The sequence below is a fragment of the Mauremys reevesii genome, linkage group 23 (assembly GCF_016161935.1).
Source record: "Mauremys reevesii isolate NIE-2019 linkage group 23, ASM1616193v1, whole genome shotgun sequence".
Classification (NCBI taxonomy): Eukaryota; Metazoa; Chordata; order Testudines; family Geoemydidae; genus Mauremys; species Mauremys reevesii.
The window spans coordinates 4956891-4977369 of record NC_052645.1 but is presented as its reverse complement, the minus strand read 5'-3'; the positions used below and the strand labels follow the sequence as shown (position 1 = coordinate 4977369).

The following is a 20479-nucleotide window of genomic DNA, read 5'->3' as shown; positions in this document are numbered from 1 at the left end:
ACCACCACTTTACTGACCTGTTTCAAGTCTGTTATGTTGACTGGTTCTGCTTTAACCACCACTTTACTGACCTGTTTCAAAAATTCTAATAGGTTGGTGAGACACTGTTTCCTTTGTAGAAACCGTGCTGGTTAGAACCCATCACATTTTTGGATCACATCACATATTTTAGATGTTTTATTCTATTTTTAGTTATAGTTTCATCCAGCTTACTGTGTATAGTGGCTAAGTGTGGTTTGTTTCATCCTTCGTTTTGCTCATTTACCTGCTGTGAACCACAAGGAAAACCTTTTCTTTTCTTGTCTCTCAAAGATGGTTTCTTGGTAGAAATTTCCTCTTCAGGGAGGGTCAGAGAATTAAAGTGGTGTCTTCCAAGAGTACCTTCTTATAATTCTTGGGATAGCAATTGAATTTTCACCAAAGACTTATTGTCCTTTACACATCAACATGACTTCCTTCCTTCCTTTCCTTCCTTCCTTTTATTTTTCTCTTTATTTGCTCTTTTACCTATCCAAGGAATGCAGGTTGGCTTCCGTGGGTTAAGAGCATTTATCTTCCACACTGAAAGGACAGCTGCATTTAAAAATTGGATGCCCCTCCATGCCCTCTGTTTATAACAAAAAATTTAGGAGGCGTCTTGCAAGCTACAGTTTTCAGACGCATGAAAGTAGCTATCAAAATATTCTATACACTGGAATCCAGACATTGCTTCCTATTGTTGCAGACAGAATCTAGTGCTTTTCTTTTCAAATACACAATTCCTTCACTTCTATTGGTCCTAGTATACAGATTTTGAAGTTGCCCAATCTGCTTATTTATTTATTCCTTTTCTCTTTTGCTTTTCATATTCTAGCTTTTAAGATCATAAGGAATCTAAGATGACCTCCTGCATAATATAGGTGATAGAATTTCACCCCATGAGTCATGCATCTAACCCAGTTGCTGAACTGGGACTTATCTTTTAGGAGATCCAGTTTTGGTTGTTTAGATTTCAGGTAATGAAAAACTTAACATACTCCTTGATACGTGGTTTCAGTGGTTAATTGCACTTACTGTTTAAGTTGAATCTTCTTTAGTTTGAGCTTTGCTGACTTCAGCTTGCAGCCTTTGGATCTTATATCTTTGTTAGAAATCTTCTCTATGTAGATACTTATTAAATCATGATCAAATTGCCTGTTAACATTCTGTTCGATAAGCTGAATACTTTGAATGACTTCTGTAGTTTTTATCTGAACAGCAGCAGAGGTGATAATATCCTACTTTTGAATATTCCGATTCTTCTTCGAGTGCTTGCTCATATCGATTCCAATTAGGTGTGCGCGCGCCGCGTGCACGTTCGTCGGAAGATTTTTACCCTAGCAACACTCGGTGGGTCGGCTGGGTGCCCCCTGGAGCGGCGCCGCTATAGCACCGGATATATACCCCTGTCGACCCATCCGCCCATCAGTTCCTTCTTACCGCTCATGACGGTCGTTGGAACTGTGGAGAGTGGCTTTGCTGACCTCCACATCCCTAGCTTCTCATAGTTATTTACTCTTTACCATGTTTATAGTTCGAGTTCTTGTAGTTATAGTTACTTTTAGTACTTATATTCATAGTTAGTGTATATAGTTGAACGGGGGATTGGGGATTCGCCCCTTTCCTCCGACCCGGTGCGGGCCCATGCCCAAGGCACCGGGATTCAAACCGTGCTCAGCGTGCCAGAAGCCGATGCCAGTAGGGGATCCTCACGATTCCTGCCTAAAGTGCTTAGGAGAATCCCACCTGACGGACAAGTGCCGCATTTGCAAGTCGTTCAAACCAAGAACGAAGAAGGAGCGGGACTTCCGATTAAAGCAGCTCCTCATGGAGTCGGCACTTAGTACTGCGGCGCCGGCACCGAACACCCAACAGACTGCCTCGGTGAGGAGTGCACTTTCAGCACAGGATCACTCCGGTACCGAGAAGGACTCCCGGCACCGACATCTGCCGGCACCACTCCCTTTCCCCGACTGGGAAACGCCATAGTGCTCCGACCCCATCCTCGCAGAAGGAGCACGCATCAAAGTCCGTCCGTCGAACCCCGGTAACCGCTGCGGCACCGTCAACACTGGCACCGCAGTTGGCAGCTCCTAGCGTGGCACCGTCGATTCCGGCACCACAAGGGCCGTCGAGTCCAGTACCACATAGCTCCTCGGTTCACGCTGCGGTTGAGCTAGCTCTCCCTTCTACGCCGGAGACCTTCTCGACGGCACGAGAGCTCATCCCGCTGACGGAGTTGATGCAGCCTCAACCCCCGGCACCGCCGGTGCGGGTTATCCAATCCATCAGCAAGCCGGCCCTGATAAGGCCTCCTTCCGAAGGTCCACCTTAGAGACGTCATTCCACGTCACGGTCTCAGAGACGCTCCCGCTCACACCGTTCCTGATCCCGGCACCTCTCGCAGTCCCGGCACCGCTCTCCATCGCGGTACCGGTCGTACTCGTGGAGACGTTCAGCATCTCGTTCACCAGACAGATACTCCTGCCACCGATCCGACTCTCGGTACCGATCTCAGTACCGTGTGTCCCGCAGTCACTCCTGGCACAGGGACTCGAGATCCCGGTCGACCTCCCGGCACCAGCACGGTAGAAGGTCCCAGTCTCACTCGCGGCACCGACAAGCCCGGTACCGCTCACTGGTACCGCCCCGGGACCGAGCGCCCAGAACAGCGGCACCCCCCCAGGGTCTCTCGGCACCACTGTGGCCTTCGAGGCACATGTCGGTATTGTCTCAGGCTGGTAGTGCTTCCTACCATCAGGAACGCGTCTCTGATGTTCCCAGCCACTATTCAGAGAGACAAAGCCACGAACAAGGTCCTCATCACTGGGCCTTTTGGACTCCGTGGGCATACCACGAGGCCCAAAGTGCCCCATCAGTGGCTCAACGCTCAGGCCCCTCAGAGCACAGGGTTCCCGAAGCGACAGTGAGCCGTCCTCCCCCCGCGGGCATGAACGAGGATCCACTTCAGTCTGCAGACACTGAGGTTCCACCTGATGCATATGGTGCCCCACCAGTCCACAACCCACCTCAGGACCCGTTGGTACCGGTCCTCCCCTTCTCCTCCTCACCCGATGAGGCCGTGGCAGGAACATCTTCCTCAGGCCCTCCTCCGATCGATCTCAGGGCCCATCAAGACCTCTTGATGAGAGTAGCCCAGAACATGAATTTACCGATGGAGGAGGTTGCTGAAATAGAGGACCTGGTCATGGACATCTTATCGGCGGATGCACCCCTTCGAGTGGCTCTCCCGTTCATCCGCACTATACAAGCCAATGCAGACACAATTTGGCAATCCCCAGCTTCAATTACACCTACAGCTAGGGGGAGTAGAGAGGAAATATATGGTCCCCTCAAAGGGATACGAATATCTCTACACCCACCCACCTCCCTGCTCCCTGGTTGTCCAATCGGTGAATGAACGGGAGCGTCATGGCCAGCAAGCACCAGCTCCTAAGGCGAAGGAGGCTAGGCGCATGGACCTCCTAGGCCGTATAATTTACTCGGCTGGGGGCCTCCAACTTGGGGTGGCAAATCAACAAGCCCTCCTAAGTCGGTATAATTTTAATACGTGGGTCTCTATGGGGAAGTTCACGGAGCTCCTTCCCCAAGAGTCCCGCGCAGAGTTTACGGCCCTACTTGAAGAGGGTAAAAAAGTGGCAAGAACTTCCCTCCAGGCCTCTCTGGATGCAGCGGACTCGGCAGCCAGAACGCTCGCATCTGGGGTAACGATGAGACATATCTCCTGGCTACAGGCTTCAGGCCTTCCCCCAGAATTGCAGCAGACAATTCAGGATTTACCTTTTGAGGGCCAGGGCCTTTTTTCAGACAAAACCGACCCCAGGTTGCAGAGTCTGAAGGACAATCGAATCATAATGTGCTCATTGGGTATGCACACGCCAGTGACCCAACGAAGGTCCTTCCGGCCCCAACCACACCACCCTTACAACCAGGCTAGGCCGCGTCAGGATATGACCAGACAGCGCGGCAGGGGGAATCGGAGGAGACAGTCTGGCCCTCAGGGAAACCAAAGTCAAGCGCCCCCTAAGCCACCCACGGGGACCAAACAAAACTTTTGATGGGACGTCCGAGGACGGCCCACCAGTTACCCTGCCGGATCCTTCTCCCTCCTTCTTCAACCGCCTCTCCCATTTCCTCCCTGCCTGGTTCCAGCTGACCTCCGCACGGTGGAAGCGGGATACCACCTCCAATTTGTTTCTCCACCCCCCTCCCACCCTCCCTACCCGTCCCTCTTCAGGGACCCCTCTCACGAGCAATTCCTCTTACAAGAGGTTCACGCGCTCCTAAATCTGGGAGCCATAGAGGAGGTGCCAGAAGACATGAAGGGCAAGGGGGATTTTATTCCCACTACTTTTTAATCCCCAAGGCAAAGGGTAGTCTCCGACCGATCTTGGACCTGCGAGAACTCAACAAATTCATGATAAAGCTGAAGTTCTGCATGGTATCCCTGGGGACCATCATCCCATCCCTGGATCCGGGAGACTGGTATGCCGCCCTTGATATGAAGGACGCATATTTCCACATCGCCATTTATCCGCCGCACAGACGGTATCTCCATTTTGTGGTCAACCAACAGCACTTCCAGTTCATGGTGCTTACCTTCGGTCTTTCTATGGCCCCAAGAGTCTTCACCAAATGTATGGCTGTAGTAGCTGCCTCCCTCCGCCGTCGTCGAATACACGTCTACCCGTATCTCGACGATTGGCTCATTCAAGGGACTTCCCAGTTGCAAGTATCACAGCACCTGTGCATTGTCAAAGACCTCTTCGGGAGGCTAGGCCTCATGATCAACGTAGAAAAGTCTACTCTGACTCCAACGCAGAGAATAGGCTTTATTGGAGCAGTTCTGGACTCCAATCTGGCCAGGGCCTGCCTTCCTCAGCCACGTTTTCAAACAATGTCTTCCATCATTTGAAGCCTTCAATCCTTCCCGACAATGTCAGTGTGCACCTGCCTCGGCCTATTAGGTCACATGGCATCCTGCACCTTTGTGACCAAGTACGCGAGGCTACGACTCCGGTGCTTCCAAACCTGGCTTGCTTCACTATACCGTCCACACAGAGACAATCTAGATTCGGTGATCACTATCCCCAGGACAGTTCTCGACTCCCTCACTTGGTGGTTAGACCCCACTCGAGTCTGCGCAGGGATGCCGTTCCACCCATCTCAACCCTCGGTGGCACTGACCACGGACGCATCATCTCTGGGTTGGGGTGCCCACCTTGGGAACCTTCACACTCAAGGCCTCTGGTTGCCCCAGAAGCTGGCCTTGCATATCAACGTGAGGGAGCTGAGAGCAGTCCGTCTAGCATACCAGGTGTTTCGGGACCATCTCCAAGGCAGTTGTGTATCAGTGTTCACGGACAACACAACGACCATGTTTTACATAAACAAGCAGGGTGGGGCACGCTCCTCCCTCCTTTGTCAAGAGGCCACTCACCTGTGGGACTTTTGCATAGCCCACTGTATCGATTTGGTAGCATCTTTTCTCCCAGGAGTCCAGAACACTCTGGCAGATCACCTCAGCAGGTCCTTCCTGTCTCACGAGTCCCGACGTCATCCATTCCGTTTTCCGGAGGTGGGGCTTTCCTCACATAGACCTCTTTGCCTCCCGAGAGAACAGGAAATGCCAGGTGTTCTGCTCCTACCAAGGACGCTCCCCGGGCTCCCTCTCAGACACATTCCTCCTCCCGTGGACAAGGCACCTATTTTATGCCTTCCCTCTGTTTCCCCTCGTTCACAGAGTCCTACTAAAGCTCCGCAGGGACAGAGCCAACCTGATCCTCATTGCTCCAGCGTGGCCGAGGCAGCATTGGTACACCCTGTTGTTCGACCTCTCAGTGGCGGATCCGATTCTCCTGCCACTGTGGCCGGACCTCATAACGCAGGACTTCGGCAGGCTTCACCACCCAGACCTGCAGTCCCTTCATCTCACAGCATGGCTGCTACGTGGTTGAACCAATCTGAGTTGTGTTGCTCTGCCTCGGTGCAACAGGTACTCTTGGGAAGTAGAAAGCCTTCCACTAGGACGACTTATCTCGCCAAGTGGAAGCGTTTCTCCCTCTGGTGCGCTTAGAGTAGCTTAATTCCCAGAGAGGTTTCTGTCCCTGTGCTCCTGGATTACCTCTGGTCCCTGAAACAGCAGGGCCTGGTACATTTGGCAGCTATTTCTGCTTTTCACCCAGGTGAGAGTGGCCGTTCAGTTTTTTCTCACCCCATAGTTTCCAGGTTCCTTAAGGGATTGGAACGTTTGTACCCTCAAGTCAGGCGCCCAACCCCCACCTGGGATCTAAACCTGGTGTTAACCAAGCTTATGGGGGCCCTCTTCGAGCCTCTGGCCTCCTGCTCCCTGCTGTACCTTTCCTGGAAGACGGCCTTCCTTGTCACTATCACCTCGGCGAGGCGAGTTTCGGAGCTTCGCGCCTTGACAGCTGATCCCCTGTATACGATCTTCCACAAGGACAAGGTACACCTGCGACCACACCCCTCTTTCCTCCCTAAGGTGGTGTCTGCCTTTTATGTCAATCAAGCCATCTTCCTCCCTGTTTTTTCCCCCGAAGCCGTACTCATCGCGCCGGGAACAACTACTACATACTTTGGATGTCCGTAGGGCTCTCGCTTTTTATATAGAGAGAACAAAACCCTTCTGGCGTTCACCCCAGCTCTTTGTAGCGGTGGCAGACCGCATGAAAGGCATGCCGGTCTCTTCCCAACGGATCTCATCTTGGGTGACATCCTGCATCCGAACGTGCTACAACTTGGCTCATGTTCCCGCTAGCCATCTCATCGCCCATTCTACGCAGGCGCAGGCCTCTTCTGCCGCCTTCCTAGCTCATGTCCCCATCCAGGAAATATGTCAGGCGGCTACCTGGTCATCGATTCACACCTTTGCCTCACACTACGCATCGGTCCAACAGTCCAGAGACGTTGCAGCCTTCGGCTCAGCAGTTTTGCATTCTGCAACGTCTCACTCCGACCCCACCGCCTAGGTAAGGCTTGGGAATCACCTAATTGGAATCGATATGAGCAAGCAGTCAAAGAAGAAAAGACGGTTACTCACCGTTGTAACTGTTGTTCTTCGAGATGTGTTGCTCATATCCATTCCAAACCCGCCCTCCTTCCCCACTGTCGGAGTAGCCGGCAAGAAGGAACTGAGGGGCGGATGGGTCGGCAGGGGTATATATCCGGCGCTATAGCAGCGCCACTCCAGGGGGCGCCCAGCCGACCCACCGAGTGTTGCTAGGGTAAAAATCTTCCGACGAACGTGCATGCGGCGCGCGCACACCTAATTGGAATGGATATGAGCAACACATCTCGAAGAACAACAGTTACAAAGGTGAGTAACCGTCTTTTTTTATATATACAAGGATAACACTAGCTCTTTTTGTCATAGCATACTACTGGGTTTCCTGTTCCATATCCCACAAGTCCTTTTCAGAATCATTGTTCTCCAGACTAGATCCCAGCCCTGTGTGTCCAACATTGTTTTGTTCTTAGATGTACAAGCTCACACTTATCTATATTAAAGTGTCTGATTTTTGCCTCTCAGTGACCTGTCTTCATCATTTGTCATCTACCAATCTTTGTCATCTACAAATCGCTGATTTAAAAGATTGTAAATACTACTTCCTAGTAATCGTCTGGCTTGGTAGCTGGCTACTTGTAAGAGAATAGTAAAGCTTATGTCTTGTCCATCAATGAGACTACCATTTAACATACTTCAGCCAATCCAGGCAGTGTGTTCGTCTCTTGTATCTTTTTTTTCCAGTTTTGAAGCTGTTCTCAGGAGGGGGAGGGGTCAAAGGGTCAAGCAGACTCTTAGAGGGTCAGTACCTTGTACTGAGGGGGAAAAAATTCTGCTTCTGAGCTGAAATGGGCAGAGCTGCTTAGTAGCTGTTTTCTGTATTGCCAGTTGGCTCTTCTATGAGAGAATTAATAGATAAGATAATACTGTCTTATTGTGAGTGACGGTTAAAGAATTTTTGGTGTTTAGATGTAGATTGTGCTGGTTACATGCTCAAGCAGAACCTTTGGAGGAGCAGTTTAATACTTGATATTTGAGATTAAATAACCATCAGTGTTTGGTCTTAGTTGTACATCTACCAATCTTTGTCATCTACAGATGTTAGCAGGGATTTCATAGCTTCTTCCCCAAATTTTTTAGCTCACCCCCCACACCCGGGGGGAGCCAGGGTCTGGGAGCAGAGCTGGGGGCAGGGCTGGAGCTGTGGCCAGGTGTGGAACTGCAGCCGAGCTATGGGCCAAGGCCAGGGCCGAGGCCAGAAGTGGAGCTGTGGTTGGAGTGGGGCCAGAAGCCATGGCCATAGCTGGGGGCAGAACGGTGCTGGGTGGTGCTCCTTCTCTGCGAGGGCTGGCTTGGGCCCGCTGAGCCCCCTGAACATTCCTAAGTGCCCCCTCCCAGGGGGAATGCATCCCGTAGTTTGGGCGCCACAGATCTAGTCCATCCCAAGTCTCTGGAGGATTGTTTGAGTATGTCAGTCTGGATCCTATTGTAGGGGTGCATGCATCCCATGCATGTAAGATCAGATTTTTCTTTTTGAATTGCAGTGTACATCAGGGCTGTGCATGTGACCTTTGCTGTTTTATGCTTCCATGTGAGGGCATAAAGAACAGAGTGGATGTGACTCTCCTTCAGTTCCCTCTTGCCGCTTGTGCCATCAAGATGGAACCCTGTCAAATGTCCAACCCACTGTACTTCTCTGAGCATTGAATTCATCCTCTTGACTAGCTCTGTGAGGAGAATCTGTTTTCATCCTTTGTCTTTGTTAATTCTTTAGCTTGGACATTCACCTTAAAAGGTGAAGATATGCCCCCTGTACAGAGGCATGAGTAGCCTTGTGCCAACTGCCATGGCAGACTTGAAACCCTTAGGATTTAAGCCCTGCCTCACCAGCAACAGGCTCATTCCTGTGGTCCATGGGCACAGCAAATTATCTCTCTGTCTGGGGGCAAGCCACTTCTCTGATACATGTTAAGTGTGTAAGTCCTCCTTGAGAACTCTCAAGACGAGGTACACGTGGCTGATATTACACTTACACAACGGATGTCACCTCACACCTGGCATCCACCTCCAAAGAACCAAAGTGGTAGTTCTCCGTGAGAGCTCCAAGCAGACAGCACACCCTAAAGTCCATCAGCGAAGGAGAGGCAGGGAAGAAAACACAACTGAAAGAGGCCACATTGACGCTGTTCACATTGGCTCTCAGTCTCTGGCATTGGATGTTGCTACAGATGCTGGTACAGATAGACCCAGCACCTATGCCTCCCGTGCTGACATCCTCATGTGAACTGGCACCCCAATACAAGGGCAGGACTGAAAAGTAGGTCAGGTGGACAGCAGATATGGCATTGGCTCCAAACACAGAAGGGGCACCATCCTGGAGGGAAAAGAGAAATCACTGTACCAAAGACAAGGCATATGAGTTCTCTGTTAAAGGAGATGGTACCGTGAGTAAAGTTGAATATGGGGAGGGAACACGATGTTAGTGACCACTTCAGAAAACTTTGGTTTGTAATGTTCCCAGTATCAAAGGAATCCTATGGCAGAGCCAGGAAAAGAACCCAGTTTTCTAGAGTCCAGTGCAGTCCTTAACTACAAGATCGTCCCTTTTCTTTGTGCAGTCCTCTCTGTAATTGATGATGCATGTTTTAGCAAAGGAGACAGGAGATGGCCTTATCGATTACACATCCGTGGCTCACTTAGCATCCATTCTTCTTCGAGTGCTGTCCCTGTCGGTGCTCCACTCTAGGTGACGGTGCGTCCCAGCACTGTCGATCGGAGATTTTCGGTAGCAGTGCCTGGTTGAGGCACACGCACTCAGGTGGTATCTCCCGTCTAGATGGAATCTTCCTGAGTGCGTGCACCCCACACCCTCCTCAGTTCCTTCTCAACCGTCCTCGGCTGAAGACGGGACTCGGGGCAGTGCTGCCTTCTCTTCCCTGATCTCTATAGGAAACATAGAAATAATTATTAATTGCTTCCCAGTTGTTTCCCTTCCTTTAGTATAATTACATAGTTAGTTACTTAGTTAAAAAAAAAAAAAAAAAACCCTCAGGCTTGTCTCCCATTGAGACACTTTCCTCACCCATCTCTAACTCATAATGCCAGGAGCTTCAGGTTTCAAAAGATGTATCTCCTGTCAGGACTCCATGGCCTGACAGATGGCCACTCTCAGTGTGTGAAGTGCCTCGGGGACACCCACATCCCTGTGAAGTGCCTCCATTGTGCGAGCCTCAAATCAAGAGCTCGTCGTGACAGGGATCTGCGCCTCAAGATCATTATGATGGAAAAATCCCTGCAGCCGCTGTCGGAGACGGGAAAAGTGGATCCCGCTCCCACACGCTCCCCAGCCAGATCGGAACCGGTGGGGAGCGTTGCTTCACCCTCCCTGGAGCGGAGGCACGAAGCGCAAAAGTCTCACAAACGAGACTTTAACAAGGGTAAGGGATCTCTGGCGAGATCCCTACCCCCTGTGCTGACAGCACAAAAGACAGCTGCTTCAGCCTCTTCTGATGCCTCAGCTACTGCTCTGACAGAGCTGAGAGGCAGGGACCAGATCTCCCGCGCTGGGAAGGCACTTGTTCATTCGGTCCCCTCAGCGCCGCAAATGACTGCGGCGCGGACACCTCACTCCTCTTCGGCACCGAGACGGGCTACAGCACCGGCACCACATTCCTCCTCGGCACCGGCAACAACCGCGGTGCCGGCAGCTCGTTTGGCACCTACACCCAAAACGGCTGCGATACTCACAGCCTGGTCAGTTTCAGCGCTAAAAGCGGCCGCGATCCCGCCAGCTCGCTCTGCCTCAGCAACAAAAATAGCTGCGGTGCTGACAGCGCAATCAGCCTCGGCACCGAGAAGAGCGTCGGCTCCCAGCCACTCTTCTACCCGCGCACCAGCAGCAGACCCCCTGCAGGGCACCTCTAACCTCAATACAGCAGGACACTCTCTGTCATTCTCTCCTACTAATGAGCTAGAGCAGAGAGCAGGCTTAGCTCAGCCTAGGGAGCAGGAACAACAGTTGCTCACTCAAAGTGACCTTTTAGTGCCACCTGAGCCTCACTCTCCGCTCCTAGATACAGAGGACTCCTTTCTTGACCTGCCACTTTCTCCACCTGAACTGGCTTTCACTGACGGTGACCTTGAGCTACAGCAGCAAGTGGAGTTCTCCCCTCCTGCTTCTCCTCCACAGGCACCTTTACCACCTCAGGTCACGGCTCAAGCTCAGCAGCCTCAGTTTCCCTACGTTGCCCCCCTGTGGGTGATGCCTGGGTTCTCCTACCCCATGCCTTGGCCTCAGTGGTACCCGTGGCAGAATCCTCCTACCAATCATCTTCCTTCGGTGCCTCAATCTCCTGCTCCATCCACTTCCAGGGTGCCTGAGCCCCCTCCTGAGCCTGGGAGCTACGCACCATATCCTGACTCGCCTAACCCTAACTCTCCATTAACCTCAGATGAAGCCATCCTTCCTTCACCTCCACAGACCGTGGACGACTGCAAACAATTTCAAGAACTTTTCAGGAGGGTTGCACTCAGTCAGGATATCCCCTTAGAAGAGGTTCAGGAGACTCAACACAAACTCCTCAAAATCCTTCAACCGTCTGCGCCCTCGAAAATCGCGCTTCCTATTAACGAAGCACTCATGGAGCCAGCTGACACTCTCTGGCAAACCCCAGCTTCTCTAGTACCAACTTGCAAGTAGGCCGAACGTAAATACTACATTCCTGCAAAGGACGCAGACTTCCTATTTTCTCATCCACCACCGAACTCTCTTGTCATCGATGCAGTTGCACAGCGGACCAAACAGTCACAATATCGACCCACCCCGCAATACAAGGACCTTAGACGCCTTGATGTCCTGGGCTGCAAGGTTTATACATCCTCTACACTACAATTCAGGATTGCAAATTATTCTGCTCTCCTCGCCAGCTATGATTTTGATAATTACAATAAGCTTTTCGAATTTGCCTCATACATCCCAGAGGACAGAAGAGCAGACTTCAAATCAATCCTGTCTGAGGGACAACTGATCTCCAGAACGGCCCTACAGGCGTCCTTAGAGACGGCGGACACAGCAGCCCGTACCACTGCTGTGGTTATGCGCAGATCCTCATGGCTCTCTGTGTCAGGCATTCCTAAAGAACTCCAGACCAAAGTGGAGGATCTCCCCTTTGATAAGGACAAACTCTTTTCGAAAATAACTGATGAACTCCTCCACACCATGAAAGATTCAAGAGCGACACTGCGCACCCTGGGCATTCACCCATCTTTTCCCAGGAGACAACGATACCAACCCTACCAAAGACCACGCACACATCAGTACTATCGCCCTCAATCCAGACCATATGACACAACTAGGAATCGTACTAGACTTCCCAAATGCAGACAAACTCAAAATCAAGCCACCACCTTCCGTCCACCGGGCAATAAACAACAGTTTTGAAACGTTGGTTGAGGGTCTGAACGACCATCCCTTGATCCCACCACTTACTTCTCCATTTGGCCACCGCCTCCAGTATTTCCAACATGCTTGGCAGCGGATTACACAGGACCGCTGGGTCCTCGAAATAGTTCAGACCGGTTACTCCATCCCCTTCATATCCTACCCTTTCCCCTTCCCCTTCCCTCTTCAGGGACCCCCCTCACGAGCAGTTACTTCACACAGAAGTGGCACACCTTCTGCACCTAGGCGCAGTGGAACCTGTGCCGACGCAACATCAAGGGACAGGATTCTACTCCCATTACTTTCTAACGCAGAAGAAAACCGGGGGATGGAGGCCTATACTAGACCTACGCCAACTGAACAAATTTGTGAGGACACAAAGATTCAAGATGGTCACACTGGGCACAATAATAACTGCATTGGATCAAGGGGATTGGTTTACAGCCCTCGACCTGCAAGATGCTTACTTCCACATATCAATTCATCCAGCTCACAGACGCTTCCTAGGATTCACAATCGGTCAGGATCATTTCCAATACAGTGTTCTTCCTTTCGGACTCTCCACAGCTCCAAGAGTTTTCTCCAAGACCCTAGCCGTGGTTGTGGCTCACCTCCGCAAACACAGGGTCACACTGTTCCCCTACCTGGACGATTGCCTCATCAGGGGCGACTCCTATGGCGAGACACGTTTCGCCATCTCCCTTTTTCACAGCCTAGGCCTCCAAATAAACATTCAAAAATCTACCCTGATACCCACGCAACAGAGAGTTCATTGGAACTCATCTCGACTCAACCCAGAGCAGGGCCTCGCTCCCATACAACAGATTCCTCGCTATCACGCAGCTCATACGTACGCTCTCTATTCGTCCCAGGACGCAAGCAAGAATCTGCCTACAGCTCCTTGGTCACATAGCAGCTACCACCTTCGTAGTTCAACACGCCAAGCTACATATGAGATGCCTCCAGGGCTGGCTCAACTCCAGTTTCAAACCCAGCAGACACCCCTTAGGGATGCTGCTAACTCCTCCACCCCATGTTATAAATTCCCTACAATGGTGGACGAGTCCAGAAAACCTCTGCACAGGGGTTTCCTTCCAGCAACAATCCCCAACGCTCATGCTCACCATGGACACTTCCCTGATTGGTTGGGGGGCGCATCTAGGGGAACACAGGGCACAAGGCCGGTGGTCTGCATCAGAGACGCATCTACCCATAAATCTCTTAGAGCTCAGAGCAGTGAGGAGAGCATGCCTTCACTTTCTTCCCCTCATAAAGAACAAATACCTGCGAGTCTTAACAGACAACATAGCATGTATGTATTACATAAACACACAAGGGGGAGCCCGATCACATTCCCTCTGCATGGAAGCCATTCGACTATGGAATTGGTGCATACGACATCGAATACAGATCATCGCTTCCTACCTACCAGGCTGTCACAACACTACTGCCGACGCACTCAGCAGACACTCCTTGACAGAACACGAATGGGAACTGCACCCCGCAGTACTTCAACAGCTTTTCTCCCACTGGGGTACGCCATCAATAGACCTCTTCGCCACGACCCGAAACCGAAAATGCCGCCTGTTTTGCTCCAGGGCGGGACTCGGGACTGCATCCTTAGGGGATGCGTTCCTCATTCCCTGGATCAACTCTCTCCTGTACGCCTTCCCACCTATTCCTCTGCTACACAGGATTCTTCGGAAGATCGCGGACAACAAGGCCCAGGTCATCCTTATTGCCCCGGCTTGGCCAAGACAGATGTGGTACCCCTACCTTCTCCACATGTCCTCCCATCACCCATGGGCTCTCCCCAACAGACCAGAACTCCTTTACCAGGACAACGGACTAGTCCTTCACCCCCAGATCCAAAAGCTCCACCTCACAGCCTGGTTCCTTCATGGTTCCAAACCCATGAACTAGCCTGTTCCCAGCAGGTCCAATATGTCCTCTTGCACAGTAGGAGAGACTCCACTCGTAAAACCTACCTTCAGAAGTGGAGACGTTTCGCTCTTTGGTATTCGCATAAACATTTAGCACCCGTTAATGTGACCCTCCCTAACATTCTAGGCTACCTCCTGAAACTGAAACAGGACGGACTCTCGTTCAGCTCCATCAAAGTGTACCTGGCGGCACTTACCACCTTCCATGAGCTATTGGATGTGTACTCACTCTTTACACACCCCACCATTAAACGCTTTCTCTCTGGCCTGCAAAATCTTTACCCTGAAATTCATCCAACAGTGGCTACATGGAATCTTAATCTCGTTCTTCATGCCCTCATGAAACCTCCATTTGAGCCGTTGGCTACCTCCTCTCACCTCCATATGTCCATGAAGGTGGCTTTCCTAGTTGCCATAACATCAGCAAGGAGAGTTGGTGAAATGAGTGCCCTCATGGCCCACCCTCCCTACACAATCTTCTCCAAAGATAGTCACTTTGAGACCACATCCTAAATTTGTCCCTAAGGTGGTGTCAACCTTCCACCTCAACCAACCTATATACTTACCTACTTTCTATCCCAAACCTCACAAAACTCCGCAGGATGCAACCCTGCACACTCTCGACGTCAGGAGAGCAATTGCCTTTTATTTAGAACGGACTAAACCATTTCGCAAGTCTCCACGACTCTTCGTTTCCATTGCCGAAAGATCAAAAGGCACGGCTATCTCTAAACAACGTCTGTCCAAGTGGATCTCTGACTGCATCAGATCCTGTTACCGTGCGAAGGATCTTCAACCACCCGACAACATTAGAACTCATTCCACTAGAGCCATGTCGGCATCCATCGCCTTCTTACACAACGTTCCCATTCCTGATATCTGCAAGGCGGCTACGTGGTCATCTGAACACACGTTTGCAAAACACTATGCTCTCACGCAAGACACCATGGCAGACTCAAATACTGGCCATACAGTACTATCTTCAGTACTCCCTGTCGCATCTCCAAAGTCCCACCAACCATAGTGGGTACTGCTACACATTCACCTAGAGTGGAGCACCCACAGGGACAGCACTCGAAGAAAAAGAGAAAGTTACTCACCTTGCAGTAACTGAGGTTCTTCGAGATGTGTGTCCCTGTGGGTGCTCCACTCCCCGCCCTCCTCCCCTCTACTTTGGAGTACAGAGATGACTCTCCACGGTAGAGAAGGAACTGAGGAGGGTGTGGGGTGCACGCACTCAGGAAGATTCCATCTAGACGGGAGATACCATCTGAGTGCGTGCGCCCCAACCAGGCACTGCTACCGAAAATCTCCGATCGACAGCGCCGGGACGCACCGTCACCTAGAGTGGAGCACCCACAGGGACACACATCTCGAAGAACCTCAGTTACTGCAAGGTGAGTAACTTTCTCTTCTGAGCACAGAATTGAAGCAAAGATATTGAGAGAAAACAGTATGTGATCATGAAACTCAAGTCTGTAACATATGCCATCTGCTCAGTAGAGCTGAATTAAAACTGCCTAGCACTGAATTAAACATTTTAATTATTTTATTGGACCAACTTCTGTTGGTGAAAGTCAAGTTTTCAAGCTTCACAGATCTCTTCTTCAGGTGGGAAGAGTACTCCAGCGTCATAGCTAAATGCAAGATGGAAAAGATTGTTTAGCATAAATAGCTCCCACATATTCTATGGGACCATTCAAAGTCATAGAGTGGCCCATTACCACCTATCTTGAATGGTCCCTTAGAATATGTGCTAACTACTTATGCTAAACAATCTGTTCCATGTTGCATTTAACTGCGGTGCTATGTGTACCTTTCCAAGACCTGAAGAATAACTGTGTGGCTCAAAAGTTTCTCTTTCACCCAAAGAAGTTGGTCCAATAAAAGATATTACCTCACCTACTTTTTCTCTCTGTTATTCTGGGACAGAGATGGCTACAACTATACTACATAGTAATTTAATTCTGATATTTCATGTCTTGATTACTTGATTTTGCAACCGTAGCTTTTTCTCTTAACATAGTTTATTTTTATAGGGAATATAGCTGTAGTATGATTTCATCTTGTGTATTTCTAAAATACTTACCAATTGATGAAATTTAGAGGACAACAAAGATGCTTTGGGGAATAATGGATTGATTTATGAGGAAAGACTAAAATAGTTAAACATATGTAGAGCTGGCTAAGCAATGACTAAGACTGGCAAGGTAAATGATCCACAGGTATTAAAGTGCATTAACACCAAGGTAAAGAAGAATTGTTTAGAGTTCAACAGTGGGGCAAAATTAGGAATTATTGGATAAAATTAAGGGACGAAAATTTTGACTTGATATCAGCCAGAACTTTTGGACAGGGTATCGTTTACAATTGTAGAATAGTTTGTTTCTTCCCTCCACGTCTTCCAAGGTGAAGTGCTGGAAGTGCCATTACTTGGTATATTACATAGTTTGTTTAAACTTACTAACAAACATACTATCATGAACATTGGTACTAAATGACCTGCCCTCCCACCTATAACTTCTTTGCCGTTGAGGAATCTACTAGCTACCATGTTTAAATACTAATGCCTGTTCTTCAAAAGCTCATGTGAGTGGCTTATTTAAAACCTAGATGTTTGTGTGTTATGGGATTCACTTTATGGCTGTGGCTCTTTAGATGTCTGTAGGAGAATTTCAGGAGAGTGATTTTGAAAAGGGGGCTTTATCATTTTTCTAAATTTGATAGAATGAAAATAGCTGATTGATATACTTTTAATTTTTAAAGGATCGTGTCGGCGGAAGAGTTGCTACATTTCGCAAAGGAAACTATGTTGCTGATCTAGGAGCCATGGTGGTAACAGGGCTGGGTGAGTCATTCAAAATAGTAAACTTTTTTAAAGGTTATTGAAAGAGGAGGGTTATAACATTCTAGTTTGGGCCTCTTCCGCATTCAGGGTGCTCTGATGTGTGATGAGGGAATCGTTCATAATACGGATCAGGTAAGTGGAAGTGTAGTTGTGATACACAAGATAGTTTCTCAGTTGTCATTCTTTTCAGACTTGTTGAAACCACTTAGTTTGGCAGGAACCACAAAAACCTCTCACCACAGTGGTCTGATTTCTGCAACAGTTCATTTGCACTGAGATTTCTGTTACTCTTGTCTTTGCACACTATCTTATTTTGCCTATGTTTAAACTATTCTTACAACCATTTAGCTGAGCATCAGAGAATCATAGGGACCTTGAGAGGTCATCTAGTTCAGTTCCCTGCACTCATGACAGGGAACTCATGCACACACTTCACTCACCTCCTCCCCCTCACCCCACCCCCACTTGCCTCCCGCGTCTTCATCCTGCTAGTCTCATCCATCCCCCGGTTGCAGCCAGACCCCCTGCCACCCTCGTCACCTTGCTGCTGCCTCACCACTCACCTCCTTACTCCTCCGCCATGGCCCCCCTGCCACTTGCCTCTTGCCTTGTCACCCCCACTCCTCGCCTCACCGCTTCCTTCCTCACACACATCCCTGCTTGCCTCCTCACAGCCGCCTTCCCCCCCACCCCCACCTGCCTCTTCACCCTGCTGCTGGCTTGCCATTCTCCTCCTTACTCTCCCGCCAGACTCCCCTGCCTGCTGCTCACTTCACCGCTTGCCCCCTCGGCCTGCTCCTTGCCTTCTTGCCCCCTCTCGCCACCTCACCTTGCTCCTTAAGCGTTGTGTGTCCCATCTGTGTCTCCAGTGAGGTGGCACATGCAGGAGCAACAGGGATGATGGGGAGGGGCTGATGCTCTCTCTTCCCCCCACCCAGGAAACTGCTGTGGCCACAGGGAAACCCCTGGTGGCCGCATTTGAGAAACAGTGTCTAGACCATCCCTGACAGATGTTTGGAGATTTTTAAGAGCAGGTTAGACAATGATGGAGATTCCACAACCTCTCTAGACAATTTATTCCAGTGCTTAACCACCCTGACAGGAAGTTTTTCCTGTTGTCCAACCTAAACCTCCCTTGCTGCAATTTAAGCCCATTGCTGCTTCTCCTATCCTTGGAGGTTAAGAAGAACAATTCTTCTCCCTCCTCCTTGTAACAACCTTTTATGTACTTGAAAACGGTTATGTCCCCTCTCAGTCTTCTCTTCTCCAGACTAAACGAACCCAATTTTTTCAACCTTTCCTCATAGCTCATGTCTTCTAGACCTTTAATCATTTTTGTCGCTGTTCTCTGGACTTTCTCCAATTTGTCCACATCTTTCCTGAAATTTGGCACCCAGAACTGGACACAGTACTCCCTCCAGTTGAGGACTAATCAACGCAGAGTAGAGCGGAAGAATTACTTCTCATGTCTTGCTTAAACGTTCCTCCTAATACATTCCAGAATGATGGTTTTTTTTTGTTTGTTTGTTTTTTTCCAACAGTGTTACACTGTTGACTCGTTTAGCTTTTGGTCCACTATGACCCCCAGATCCCTTTCTGCAGTACTCCTTCCTAGGCAATCCTTTCCCATTTTGTATGTGTGCAATTGATTGTTCCTTCCTAAGCGGAGCAGTTTGCATTTGTCCTTATTGAATTTCACCCTGTTTACTTCAGACCAGATCATTTTGAATTTTAATCCTATCCTCCAAAGCACTTGCAACCTCTCCCAGCTTGGTATCGTCCACAAACTTTATAAGTGTACTCTCTATGCCATTATCTAAATCATTAATGAACATATTGAACAGAACTGGACCCAGAAGTGATCCTTGTGGGACCCCACTCATTATGTCCTTCTAGCATGACTGTGAACCATTGATAACTACTCTCTGGGAACGGTTTTCCAACTAGTTTTGCACCTACCTTATAGTAGCTCCATCTTGTTTGTATTTCCCTAGTTTGTTTATGAGAAGGTCATGCAAGACAGTATTAAAAGCTTTACTAAAGTCAAGATATACCACATCGACCACTTCCCCCCATCCACAAGACTTGTTACCCTGTCAAAGAAAGCTATCAGGTTGGTTTGATACGATTTGTTCTTGACAAATCCATGCTGACTGTTACTTATCACCTTATTATCTTCTAGATGTTTGCAAATTGATTGCTTAATTATTTGCTCCATTATCTTTCCAGATACAGAAGTTAAGATGACTGGTCTGTAATTCCCCATCATGTTGTTATTTCCCTTTTTATAGATTGGCACTATATTTGCCCCTTTTCAGTTTTCTGGAATCTCTCCGGTCCATGACTTTTCAAAGATAAAGCTTTAGCATCTCCGTGCTTTGGAGCAGGCACTTGAAATTTGGTCAGACCCATGGTGTGTCCTTTATGTCAGATGTGCCTTTTGCTTTCCTGTGGAAAAACAGTCCATGTTTGGCCAAGCTATGAGCTGCTGAAAAATCTCAGTTTGCACATGCTCAGAGAGTTATTAGTTTGCCTGGTAATTCCTTAAGTATGTCTATCTGTACTGTGTATGCTCCATCCCAAGGTGCAAGGGCTGAGCAGGACTTCCCTGCAATTGCTTCTTTCAGCTTCCAGGGGCCACTGTGGAACTAGACACTGGAATTGAGAATGGGAAGACTCTTCTGTGTTCTCAAGGTTTTCTTTTGGCACCCAGACAGAATGGAGAAAAAGGAGGAAGAAGCAACCACAGTGGAATTCATAGGGGTGAGAAATAGAGTACTGGGATTGGAGCCAGGAGCCATAGATTGGGGAGAAGCAGAGCTAGAGAGTGTGAGGAAGCAGACTTTGGGCGATGGATAGGAGCAGAAGGAGGTGGGTGCATATATAGGAGCACAGGGGGATGAGGATGGCAAGAGCTGGGGATATGGAGGAAGTTAGATAAGAGCAAAGGTGGGAATTGGATTGGAACAGAGGGGGGGAAGACCGGGCTGGAGCACAGTATAAAAGAATTTATAGCCAGTAGAACACAGAAGTACATCTTGTCCCCCCTAGTGACTGGTCTATAGAGGATAACGGGCTACTAGTGTTAGTTACTCAGTTCAAGTGGTAGATCTCTGAAGCTACTGATGACCAAAACTGGTGTCATATGGTTCCACACGGTAGAATTTCTGGGTTTTAGCTTTTTT

At 49.3% G+C, this 20479-nt stretch overlaps 1 protein-coding gene across 1 annotated transcript in view; it reads left to right on the top strand.

Annotated features, from left to right (window-relative positions):
- KDM1A (lysine demethylase 1A) overlaps nucleotides 1-20479 on the top strand; it is a 160099-nt gene that overhangs the window by 49264 nt on the left and 90356 nt on the right. Inside the window, exon 8 of the mRNA XM_039511420.1 lies at nucleotides 17213-17294. Coding sequence (XP_039367354.1) covers nucleotides 17213-17294 — 82 coding nt within the window. The remainder of the gene's footprint in view (nucleotides 1-17212; nucleotides 17295-20479) is intronic.